This window comes from Neolamprologus multifasciatus, chromosome 3 (assembly GCF_963576455.1).
Source record: "Neolamprologus multifasciatus chromosome 3, fNeoMul1.2, whole genome shotgun sequence".
Taxonomy (NCBI): Eukaryota; Metazoa; Chordata; class Actinopteri; order Cichliformes; family Cichlidae; genus Neolamprologus; species Neolamprologus multifasciatus.
In genome coordinates, this window is record NC_140441.1 from 8,902,134 (window position 1) to 8,915,820 (window position 13,687).

The window sequence follows — 13,687 nt, forward strand, 5'->3', positions numbered from 1 at the left end:
TTGATATTGATATGTTGATGACAGTGATCATCAGAACTTCTCCAACATCTTGATCTGATAAAAATTACCCAAATAAAATAATAAAATAAATAAAATAACTGTTAATAATATTTTTTATTTTTACACTGAACCACAACTCTGTCTTAAGATTCAAACTAGATATTCAGGTTTTCCGTTTAATGTTAAAACCTTTTGAGCTCCCAGTTTCCATGGTGCAATTTTAGTGTTTGATTTTAAAATCGCTGGTTCATTCCTATTTTCCTCATTATTCCCACGCCCCTCAAGCAGGGGAAGGGAGAGGGAGAAACTAATATTATAATATTTTAAATCTTTTCAAAGATACATTATGTGAGGATATATTTACAGATATCCTCACATTATAAAAAAAATATGAAAACACTGATTAGCTGTAGCTGACCGTTTGATATGTTGATGACACTGCACATGATGTCAGTGATGACATCATCTTCTCCAACATCTTGATCTGATTAAAATGAACCAAATTAAACAATAATATGAATTAAATATCTAAAACAGAGATTAATTCTAGGAAAGTTGTTATTGTGATCGTGATGAATATGAACTTTGTTCATTGTATAGATACAAGTCATCAAATAACTTAAAAAACAATACCTATAGTCACACAGCACTTTTTTTTTTCTTAATTCTTCATTTTTCGGAATTAACACATTTGTTAGGTCACATATATGAAAAGAAGCATGGAAAAATTATCCTCTGCTCTCACTGATCTGTAGTTTGGTTTAATGAACAAATCCATGTCCATGTAGTTACGTCCCCCTCAGTGAGAGAGGCAGATATGAGCTGAAACACAGGAATCAAACCAGGGACGCTGCTGTTATGGAGCTGAACTGGAACCATTCAGACACTGAGGCCCTCTGAACACATTTTAATTACAGCTGTGCAGAGACACACTGATGACTGACTGGAACACTATGATTCACATTTTACATTAACACCATCCTTACACATGGTTTATATATGGCCAATAGAGGGAGATGTTTCCGTTTAAATACGATGTTTAACTTTTAGCAATGTTTTATAAGTGAGCATACTGTGTATGAAAAACATGATGTGTTGTTCCTAATAAAATGGCAGTGTTACATTTAATATTGGATACATTTTAATTAACTTAAAAGAGATTAAAAGTCACGTGAACATGTGCTCAGGATGGAGAATAATCAAACTATGATTGCCGAAGAGTGTCTTGATGCATGCTCAATCATCCAGGTAAGTAAATCTCCAAAAGTTGATTCTGTTCATCTGGACGTAGCGTTTTAAGTGGGAGAAACATTTCAAGATGTCATTATGGAGGCAGATTAAACCATGGTCTCGTACGACGTTACATCCCTTTTCACTTGCATAATTATGATTAAGGAACTGACCTCACATCCCATTGTTCCTTCAGTGGGCTGGTTTCAGTCATTATGCAAATGTACTGTTTATAAGATTGGGGAAACCTGCAGTCAGCTGAGACTGAAGAAGTCACTTGGATGAGTGATGAAACGTTTCTCCCAGAAAACGCTACGTCCAGATGAACAGAATCAACTTCTGGAGATTGCTGAAGAGTGTCTCTGCTTCCTGATCAGGCTGTAATACGTCTAATATAAACTCTAAGGAAGAACTTATTTATTCCACTGTATAGTGAAAAGGAAAATATTTTACTTCATTTTATTTATGATATTTTTTTCAGTATGTCTTGATTACAAATTAAAAGCCCTCTAACTCTGGTACAGAAAGGCTTCATTTCTTAACAAGTCTTTTATTGTGAAACACTTGCAGGAACATCTTTTTTAAAAAAAATAAACTGATCTTGAATCAATGAACTGTGAGAGCAGATTAATATTATCATGTGGTATGAAATTCAACTGAAATTCAACTGAAGCGCTTTCAGAAATGGAAACAACAACAAAAACTGCAGAGAATGCAGGGATTCTAGCTGCTCTGCTGAAGGTTATGAGAGGAGTCACGGGGAGATCTCTGTCTGCTATGTTCAAAAACAAACAAAAATTAATCTGATGTTGTTTGGTTTAACGATAAAATTGTGTTTTTTATTCTTCAAACATACCAGCATCTTTGAACACATCTAACTGGATGCAGCAGAATGAGAGAAAGTGAAGACATCTGCTGGAAAATCACCATCACTCTTTTGGATTTTTCTTTTCTTCGATTGAATTTAGAATACTGACTATTTTGATTACTGAATTTTAATGATTTCTTGATTTGTAAAGCTTTTAGTTTTATGCCAAATGATGTTGGTTAAAAGTAAACAAACAACACAGTATTTACTTTGACAGGAATTTTCTTTTCTTTTTTGTTTTTTACATTTTCCGAGAATATCTCCTGCTGATATCATTTTACCATACCCGCTTTTTGTTGTTTATGTTTCCTGTAGCTATAGAAACCTAGAACCAGAGCAGCAAGACAGATACAAGCAGACAGACTAACTATCAGTCCAAAAGATCCATCCTCTGTGTCTCCTCCTGTGTGACCTGCAGGTGAGAAACAGGTGTGAGGTGTCAGCTGTCAGGTAGGTGATGAGTGAAGAACAGAACAGAATCCATTTCCTCTTCAAACTGCTGTCAGACATTATCTACTGCACTCTGATCACATCACTCAGACCAGCTGCTTTCTACAAAGTCTCATCAACAACATCTTTAGAAACAAACATCAACAACCAGGAAGCAGCTTCACCTCTGATCACACACACACTCAACTCTACTCACTCACCTGGAGGATCAACAACACTCAGGTAAAGGATGCAAATGGGTTCGTTCTTCAAAAGGGCAACCCGTCCACGGTTTGGTCTTCCATTGATGACGCGACATTCGTATGTTCCAGTGTCATTAATCGTTACATTCTTCAGAATCAGAGACACGTCTCCATCCTTCATCTGTCTGTCCTGCAGATCCACCCGGTTCTTAAAAGATGGATGCTGCTCTTCTGGATCAAACTGTTCATCTCGGTACAAGAGGACATGTTCCATCTCCAGATCGGCTCTGCTCCACTCTGTAACTATGATGTTGTCATTCGGAGCTCTACATGTCAGTGTGACGTCCTGTCCAGACTCAGCTGTCATAGTTTTCTGCTCTGAAAGAGGAAACAATTCAGAGCAGAGAGGTTATTGAATTATTTGTATTATTTTAATGTATTGTATTATTGATCTTTTGTGGTTACCTTATTGCTATGCTGAGTGACTGTGTATTTTTCACTAATCAAGAACCCTAATTATTAATGACTTTATTGGGAGGCTTTGTCTTTTACACATGGGATCAGTTAATGAGTGTGCCTATGGTACTGAGTTATCCAGAGGCAATAAGGTGGAGTTGCCAGGCCTCCAGAGGTGGAGGTAGGTGAAAATAAAAGAGGGAGAAAATATGAAGTGTTCATTGTGATTGTCACCATGAGGGCAAATGCTGCCAATGCATTACAGTGCAACTGCAACCCCACCTCCACCCATCAGCACATCTGAATATTATGACAATATCTACAAAAAATAAGATTGTTATTATGCAGGCAGCTGCTGTATCATAGCTTAAATTTATACTGTAACCAAAAAGATTTGTAGCTGTATACTGACTCCTGAAACTACAACACATCACACTGACACACACATTACAGTTCTTTGTCTCTGTGGTTCAAATTGCAGACCAAGCACTTATGTTCACACAAACAACAACTCGTGATGCCCTCAAAGACATAAACAAACTGAATATGAAATATGAAAATAAACATCTGAGATGTTTATTCTGAGATGTTTATAAAATAAACATCTGAGATGTTTATTTTAGCAGTATTTATTTCTCTTAATAAAAACATCCTTATAAATCTCACCTGCAGAGACAAACATGAAGACACCAATAAACAGCAAAGCCGATGCAGTTACAGCAGACATTTCCGTGTTGTCCAGGTCTGCTGATCCGACACGTTGATTTTCATAAAATCTGAACCTTTGGTATCTCCTGTGACAGAATAATAGAACGTGACTTTAAAATCTGACTACATGAGATTAAATTTAAGGATAGGCTGGACAGCAGGAAGATCAGAAAGTGCGTCATCATTAAAGAGCAGAACAGGTTCAGTTCTTGAATGATCACCACAGAACAAAACAAACATATTTATAGTGAGAGACAAAGAAAGCAGAAACAGACACACAGAAAACAGACATGACTGTAATCAGAGTAGAGGAGAGTAACTGAGTACATTTACACTTGGTTGAGGTGATTTTTTTTTTTTTATGTTTGTGTTAATCGACTGAAGCTCACAGACTTCAGTCAACCTGTCAGATTACCTAAAAGACTGAAAGACGTAATTTTAAACACTTACTGTTGTTCTGAAGGATCTCTGACACCCTCAAACACTCTTCTGACGATCAGGATGGAAAAAAATCCACACAAAGATTTCTTCAAAAAGTGTCTGAGGTTAAAGTGTTCTATATACCAAACAGCCTAATGTGAATGTTTGACAGTTATATTTCATTGGGTCAATAACAGACAAAAACATAAAGATATTTAAAGATGTGATGAAACAGCCAAAGAGGAGGTGGAACCAAGAGGAACCACTAAATTTTCACTTCCTTTCTCTGTGCTGGCAGTGAATCAACATAAATTTTAAAAAAGAAGAAGAAACTGTGGTCATCAAACAAACACTTTAGATGGAATAAGTTGGATGTCTTGGACAGATAGGAATCTGAAGTACCCACAGGAACATGCAGGCACTGAAAGATGGTGGATTCAAACACAGGATCTTCTTGATTTGAGGCAAAAGCTTTCTCCCAACAATGATAATAATAAAAACATAAATAATTATTATTTCCTTCATTTGCCTTTGAATATAACTGTTGTGGATGCTCTTATTATTAACAGTTTGTAAATGTTTCCAAACATCCAGTGCAGAGCTGCTGTTGAGTGCTTTCTGTTTGTGACCAGATCAGGTGTTCCTATTAAAAGTGTCCATGTGAGTTTTTTATCACATGAGCAGCCTCTGACTGTATCAGTATCAGTCTGCAACAATATCATTCACTGCTGTTGTATCGTGCTTTGTTATCTGAGTGAATGCCCAAACAATAAAGGTGTATCATCTATATTTTATTTATTTATTTATGTATATATTTTATTTATACATTTATTTATTTATATTCTTACATTATTTTTTGTCATTATTCTCATGATTGGTTATATTTTTAAGGATCATGACATATGAAAATAGAGATAACTACTTCTGGTTTGAAGACTGTAATCTCTAAATTTACTTCAATGGTCACTATTAGATTCGTCTGTGTTCCAGTCGTAACCTTACCAGTGTGACAACACTGCCACCATGAGGTCAATTTGAAACATTGTACTGAATCATTGACTTAAATATTCTCATAAATACATTAGAAAAGAAAAACAAATTATATGTTATATTAGGAACAGTGGAAAGCTGAAAAAAAAATTAAAAGCTTAAAGTGATTTCCTTTAAGACCACACAGGGGATGTAAGAGAACCGTAAGTGTTGGTTTTTCAGCTGATGCACATGCTGTCATTTGTAACCTGTATCTTTACATTTCCATCAAACACAGCTTATACAGTGTACTACGGTGGCCCTGAAGTGCAAATCACACCAACAAATTGCTAAACACAACAACAAAATTGAGAAACACAAAAACAAAATTGAGAAGCACAAAAACAAAACTGAGAATCACAAAATCAAATTAAGAAGCACAAAAACAAAATTGAGAACCACAAAAACAAATTGAGAAGCACAATTACACTAAGAAAACCGGAAAGGGTAGGTACCAGTCGGCAACAGGAAACATCACTGATTGGATGTCCGCGCTGTTCGTCTTTGGAACCGGAAGTTACTCTGCCTGTAGCGCATTTCGTTTGAAGAAGAATGGCGGAATGTTTTGTTCTAGCTGTGGGAAAAAGATCCCGAGATTACCCGACACAGGCTTTAAAGCTTTGACACACAGGACACATCACTAGTTCGTTGTTCAGTCTGCAATCCCAGAATAAAGCTAATGAAGAATAAAGGGTTTTGAGTTCACCTGTGCCTCCGTGAGTCCCGCTCTTGGGTCCACCTTTCCAGCCCGCCTTCACACTGGCATGACATCATCCAGTTCCAGCAAGAGGATTATTATCATTTTGGAAATTCACTGAATGTAAACTGGTAAAAAGTTCTGAATGTTATTTTGTCAAAGATTGAAACAGTGCTGCTAGTATAGCTACATATTATACTGCACAACTGAAAAACCTGCAAAATAAATCATGTATGCATTGTGTCAAAGTTGCCAAATTCCAGATTGTCAGAGATTATCAGTAGATGCAGCTAATGAGAAGCCTATGTGATATTCTTTCTCACTAACTAAACCTATGGTATAGGATTAAGAAATCTTACATGACCTCCTTGAGTTATCGTGCTCATAAAGTTGGGCATCTTGCCCAAAACCTGACCACCTGGTGGGCTGACAACTATATCCTAAGCTTTTCAGGCTGAGTGGTTAGAATTCAAAGTAAATAACTGATGTCAAATTAAAATCAGGCTCTGAAGTGAGTTTGTCTGATTGTGTTAAAGTCTAACATCTCAGCTTCTCTCTCCTTGTGTTTCTTCGTTACTTTCTCTGGTTGTATCTCTGGTGAGAGGAACCAAGACACAAGGAAAGGAGGCAAGGAAGGAAAAACTAAAAAAAAAAAACAGTGGAAAGGATACAAAATAAACCATCATAGACGACAGGAAGTAAGATGCTCAGTATGTGTGTGGTTTTTGTGATTAAAAAGCTGTTAAAGTGGAAGCTTGGCATCCCATTCATGTTACTCTGGATCATAAACTGTTTAAATATAAATGAATGAATCAAACTTAGATTCTCCACAGTTTTGGGAGGGTCAGAATAAAAGTGATGTATTTAGATTTTTTTTTTTTCTAAGTTGAAAAGCCATGTATAAGGGAAAGTGTTTTGGGTTCAAGCTAAGCAGACTCAAGGAGTTATTCCTCAATCTTTAACAAAGATGAAAGTGGACAATACATATTTTACAAGGAATGTTTCACAAAGTTTAATCATGTTTAACACATTAGTTTAAGCTCAGTGAGTTCTGTTTTATATTTCCTCTGAATATCAACATGACCTCTCAACACACAGCGCATTAAAAATTATCTCTGCTTCTTCTCATTGGCTGTTGTTGACTTCAACTTTTTCTGTCACTGTACGTGATGTCATCATCTCCAACTTCTCCCCTGTCAGATAAAAAGAACCAAAATAAACAACAAAATAATTCACTGTTTCATAATCATACTGTGGGAATGTGTTTAAATGATTTATGAATATCACATTAAAATAATTCACATAATATCACTCTGAGAAACAAAACCTGAAAGAGAAATGGCTCAGGCTCACGTTCAGATTTCCTTTGAACTTGTAGTCTCACTAGCAGAACCAGTAACACCAGTAGAACCAAAACACAGACTGAACTAATAACTGACACAGTGAGAACAAGAGAAAAGAGTGATTGAGAGACACAGGTGGAACCAGGAGGAGGTGTGGATGTAGGTGGAGGTGTGGTGGTGTGTTCCCCTAAAATAATGCAAACACAGTCATTAAGTTGTCGTCACATTGTGAATGTTGAAAGCTGCAGAAACACAGACAGGTGAGTGTGTCACCTGTGACAGTGAACCAGCTGGATGGAGACTCTCCATGACCGCTGATGTCACACTTGTAGAGGCCTTCATCAGACCTGGAAACATGCTGGATGGTCATGTGACCTGTAGGCTGCTTCCTGATGAGGGAGCCATCTTTATAGAAAGCAGCTGGGAGGTTGGAGGGAGTGGTCTTTGTTTTACAGAGCAGAGTGACGTCATCTCCCTCCATCACAGGGAGGACAGGACTCTGCAGGATCACTGATCCACCTCAACACAGAGACAAACTACAGCATTTCATCCATTTACACACAGCTTCATCAACACTAACTCCACACACTCAGCTTACCAGTGACTGTCAGGTTAACCATGTTACTGATGGGACCCTCTCTGGACTCACACCAGTAAACTCCACTCTCCCATGGGAGGATGTATCTGATGTTACATGAAGAACCAGCTCCTTCTCCCCACCCATCTCCACACTGAGTCCTTGTTTCTATGCTTGTGTTTCTCCTCAGAGTCCATCCAGCAGAGCTGTCGTCCTCCTCACAGCTCAGAGTCACAAAATCTCCTCTAAAGAACTGAGAGCTGCTGGGACTCACAGTCAGACGAGCTGTGAGGGTTAAAATGAAAAACTGATGATCTGTTGTACTTTACATTGTGAAACATAAACCCAATCAGGTCATATCAGTGAGCATTTATCAGGTTTAAACTGTGACAGAAGAAGGTTACTGACCTTGGTTTGTTGTGCAGCTCAGCAGTGAGATCAGAACTAAAGAGAAAAGGTTGGTTTGAGTTTTCACAAACACATCAATTCTTCATCAATCAATCAAGTGATAAGTCATATTTTCTTCTGTACTGTTGTGTCCAATAAAGAGAAGAGATTCTGTGGTGTCAGTGTTGATTAAAATGTTCCTCTAAAGTCTGATTTTTGCTTCATGTCAAAATGTGAAACTTGTCAAATGTCATGACTGCAGTCAGACATGAATCACATCCACAGACCTAAAAACAGAACACTGATAGAAATTAACTCAACATAAAACACATTTATTTTCAAGATCAGACAAAGTCTTTAAATTAAAGTACTTTTATAACAATGTTTTGGAGATCAGTCATTGTAGTCTAACATCTACCTTTGTGGTACAGATTATTATTATTATTTTTATGTTTTGTTAATGAATGCTGCTTATGTTGAATGTAGACATTTTAATGTTTCTGCTCCTGAGCACAAACAGGCAGTCTTGATGTTAATCTGAGGATGGAGGAATTTTTTTATTATTGTTAAATGAATATAATTCATTTTTGTTAATATCGTTCTACTTTGTTTTCATGGTGTAGACCTTTTGTATGCATTGAGTAAAAGACAGTATCAGTAAAATGTATATCCACAGTACAGTTCTGTTTATATATATATAATTTTATTTATTTATTTTCTTTTAATGTTGGATCCTTTCTGCAGTGGTTTTGGTTTCGAATGTGATGCATTTTTTATCTTTTGGTTTTGATATTTGTTTTTCTGTTGACTCTTGGTCAACAGAAAACTCTGAGATAGACAATAAAATGTATTCATGTTTGTGGCTGTAATGTGACAAAATGTGGGAAAGTTTAAGGGGGCCGAATACTTTTGCAAGCCACTGTATAGGCTCCCCACTGAATTTGAGTGTGGTACTATCATAGTTTACCCAAGTCCATGAATAACTGCAAAGTGGAAGTGGAGGAGCCACAGCAACAAAGACCACAAGTTTCAAAGCAGGGATTCACATAGTGTGTGAAAGTTGCCGACATGTGACACGACACATCTGAGATAGATATAACGATAAGGGAACAAGTCGAAACAAAGACCGTGGAATCTTACAAAGCTCAGATGTTTTCCAGAATACGTTCGATAAAAAAAGAAAGTGAAAGAGTTGCATGACTAATATTTGTTGAGAATAAAGTCTGCAGGTGGGGATTTTTATTGCTGAAAGCTCCCCTTTCGTGCAATTTTAAACTCAGAGACAGATGAAGAACAAAGGCGTGAGTTGGAAGATGGACACAAAAATGTCAAAAAAATAACTACATGAGCTCATTTTCCATGTGTTTTAGGCTTAGCAAAGAGACGATGCTTCACATGCACATACCTTTATAATTAATTTTAAATTCATTCTGGAAGAACTCTGGTACTAGGTTTTGGTTAGGTTTAGAAAAACATTGTTTAGGTTAAAACAAACTTCTTCACAACAGTAATGCTGCTCACTGATAGATGACATGTTTAAATCCACTAACACTATAACCCACTCAGTCAGGTCACGGATCTCAAAAGCTTCCTTAACGAGCCAGCCTGCTCTCTTCATGCACTAAATTTAATACAGAATTGTAAACATATGCCAACACAGATCTTAATCTTTCATTCAGTGTGAATAAAAGAAAAGGAAAATGATAAGATTTTTTTATTTGCAAAAGTTTTCCCACTAAATATAACAGACTTAAAATAAGAACCTTAACTTAACTTTAAAAAGATAAAGTCTGTACACCAGAACATTCATGTTCTTACATGCCTTAAGCAAGAAAATAAAGATAAGGTAATCACATTTTTGCTCCTAAATTCATTCTTTAAACTGAGTCAAATATGTGCATTTTCTTTTATTTGAATTTATTAGAAATTAAATTAGAAATAATACATATTAAAATTAGAGTCAAAAAGTTAAATAGGTGAAAATGATTCATGGAGTTTAGGATACTTTCAAATTTCTTTTGCGCAACTTTTGGTTTAATGAATGACATCCCTGCACAGACACACCTTTAAGCCAGTTCGGAGCATTTGTCGTGTCGTGTCTTTCTCAGCCCCCACTTATTCAGTACAGGAACTGTACAATCTTCTGTTAGTTCTGTACATCAGAAGAGTATAAACAGGATATAATGGATAAGATCAGCAGTGAAGACCTTAATCAAAAGTTTTGCTTCTGGAAAACGACGTGCCTACATTGCTATTATTGTGATTTTTATCACCACATTTTTTTAGTAGGAAGAATGCACTTGCAAATCACAGGTGCTTGACTGCAGCATTTACATGTTTTTGCCATGTATAATAATATTTGGCTTAATGCTGTGGACCAACATTTCCTTTAAGAGAATCTGTAGATACACATGGGATTGTGACTGAACAAAAATTAGGTACAGGACATATTACAAAGTGATTCTGGAAGAGTAGGGGATGGTGAGGAAACAGCTTCTAAGGACAAAAGCAAAAGAAAAGCTGACTGCTGACTGAAATGATAGATGGTGGACGATGGGAACATTTTTCAGAAGAATTAATTAAAAGAGAAGCCAATTCCTCATCTGATGAAGTGGAAGATGCTGGTACAGCACCAGGGACGATTCTAGGATCAGAGCTTTGGAGGTGCTAAGCACCCAGAGAGATGCCCAGTCAGGCAAGATAAACGTTACACATCACGATAAGACTTCTTCCCTGCATCCTTAAATATCTCCAGTTGTCCTGAGTTCTCTATGACTGTCTCCTTGGTGCATTTAAACCCCTGTTCCTCCCTGTCCTCGTCGTCTGTTGTCCTCATCTCCGTTATCAGTCATCAAAGTTTTGCCATCTCTGTGCAAGTCTGCAAATTTCTTTATTAAATCATAAGATTCTTAAATTCATAAAGTCTCTCTGTGCCTGGGTCCTCGACACAAAACATGACATCACTGTTTTGTACATTTTAACACAATTTAATCCCACATTTGTGAAAGAAAAGCAAAACACTTTTTTGAAAAGTCTGTAACAAAACCATCAAATCTGATCAAGGTTATTTAAATGCTGCAAAAGAAGAATGGATTGGAATTTAAAAAATACATATCCTAACCTTAATTACTGGGGGAGAATAATGAATGATGCTCATAGTGAGTAAAAAGTAAACTGAGTGCATTTTTTTGGACAGAGATTCACTTTTAATGTGAATGTATAATATAATACAGATACATAAAGAAATGATCCCAAAACAGAATAAATTATTACAAAATATTAAAAAAAAAATGATAAAAATGGAGGCAACTTTGCGTGTGGTAGAATGTATACAATGTATGAAAAAATCTTTACTGCAGACACTAATTTTACTAATTCAATAAGACTAATTTTGTGTTGTAAGATTTATGAGTTTCATGCTTTCATAGTGGTCCTTGGGAGAGCTTGACATTTTCTCACACTGTAAAACGTTTGAGAAACACTGATAAGTTAAGTGTATGTGTGCTTTTGGAAAACATTTAAAGCTGCAGTACAGAATCTTTGAAACAAGCTTAAAACATTTTTAGAATATAAACAGAGCTTCTGCTTCTCTTTACAGCTCCTCACTCCACCAGGACTGTTTGGCTCTTTCTGATAGTGTGCAAATGTGATGTACGTACTGCGGCAGTCATACAGACAACTGGACTGTCCAAAAGTTGGCCTACCTATTACTGGCTGAGGTTTTAGTAGAGTTGTGGCTGAAACACATAAAAATATATCATTAATTTTCATCTCCCCAATCAATTATAATGTTATATGAGTATGAGTAAAATCAGGGTTTTTTTCTTTGCCAGTTTAACAGTTTCTGCCTGTCACTGTTCCCTGTCTGTTTTCTTACCTGGTTCTTCCTCTCCCCTCTTTCCTCTCTCCCTCTTTGGACTGACAATCATACACAAATAGATTGTATACAATTAGATGAAAAATTACATTAATATGAAAAAAATATTATTAAGATCACTAATGAAAAGTCCTCTCTCAGTGTACTTTCAACCAAAAGGCAAATAACCAAACCACATGAACATTAATAAAAGATATAAATATTGAAACACTGATCCAACATTATCCTTGATTGACAGATCATTTGATTTTACACTTTTACCTGAATGTGGCTCCTTTTTTGAAAAAACTTCCTTATATCCATTATGAACCTGGCTGTCTCTCTGTACACAAACGCACACACACACACACACACACACACACAACAGGAGTTATGAGGTTAATGGGCATTCAGTCAGTTAGCTAGTTAGTATCCATTTCAAACAGGACAGTGGTAACAACAGCAGGCTGCGGACAGTTATAAGTTTTAGATTTTAAATAGGCTGTATACATTTCAATGGGAGCAACACGACGGTCAAATGTCAGTGATTTTACTACAGAGCAGGACGGATTGTAGGTTAGCAAACATCGTCGGAAAACAAGTTTTCCACACTGCAGGAATGGAAATGGCTATTTCTGGGCATAATTGAACATTACATAACTGTATTAAAAATTAAATAACATAAAATAAAATTAAAAATCTTACTTGAGTCCTTAGAGACTTTAGTCTTTACTACTGAAGAGAACTGGCTAGCAAGCTAGTATTTGAACATAATGCAGTGTATGTTTTTGAATAACATACATTTTCATAACTACAGATCAAATGGTTTTGTTTTTTTAAAACACATTTTAAACAAAAAAGAGTTCAGAAAAAGGTGTTATTAAGACATGTTAGACACTGACATCCTTCTTGTCTAAACAACCTTATACACTTTTCACTGTTTGGTGAACTTTGTAAGAAGTTCATCAGTCTCTAAACCCACTCAAAGTTGGCCTCTCCATGGTATGTGGACTATCCCAAAACTATTTTGCTAGTATACTGAAATAAATAATAATACAATGTGAAACACCCTGTTTAAATTAGTAGCTGTGATGCATCTCCTTATTGGGCAATGCAGCACTCTGCTTTGTCTGACTTGATCGCCTCTAAATGTGAGCATTACAGCAAAATACAGCAGCAAAGGTGGAGACTGATGAGGGGAGAACTGCCTGAGGATGGGAGCAGCAGCAGTTCTTCTAGTTTAAAATGAGATGTTAGACATGCATACAACAGTATGGGACACAAGCACACATTTATGTACTAATATGTATTTAAGCATTTTAATTTATAATAAAGAGCTCGGCACCTCTAAATGAGGCCAGATGCTCTAAAATTTTTCACCTTATAGGTGCTTCCAGTAGGTCATCCTACCAACCTCCGGTCTCTGTAAACAGGGAGACCAATTTAATGGTCTGTGAAGCCCAGCAAGATGACTGTGAGCCTAC

The 13,687-nt window shown here is 36.4% G+C and overlaps 1 protein-coding gene across 1 annotated transcript; it reads right to left on the minus strand.

Moving 5' to 3' along the window:
• Positions 1 to 1,334: 1,334 nt before the first annotated feature.
• On the minus strand, positions 1,335 to 4,536 carry LOC146521454 (programmed cell death 1 ligand 1-like). Its single transcript, XM_085155381.1, has 3 exons — positions 4,345 to 4,536; positions 3,853 to 3,980; positions 1,335 to 3,108 (listed from the first exon to the last, which is right to left on the minus strand). The coding sequence occupies exons 2-3, from the start codon at positions 3,911 to 3,913 to the stop codon at positions 2,741 to 2,743; spliced, it is 429 nt and encodes a 142-aa protein (XP_085011507.1). The 5' UTR covers positions 3,914 to 3,980; positions 4,345 to 4,536; the 3' UTR covers positions 1,335 to 2,740.
• Positions 4,537 to 13,687: the final 9,151 nt, after the last annotated feature.

Coding starts and splice junctions, on each gene's coding strand:
- LOC146521454 (XM_085155381.1), bottom strand. CDS start 3,913: ATGTCTGCTGTAACTGCATCGGCTTTGCTGTTTATTGGTGTCTTCATG. Junction 3,109..3,852: donor CTTCATGTTTGTCTCTGCAG/GTGAGATTTATA, acceptor TTCCTCTTTCAG/AGCAGAAAACTATGACAGCT.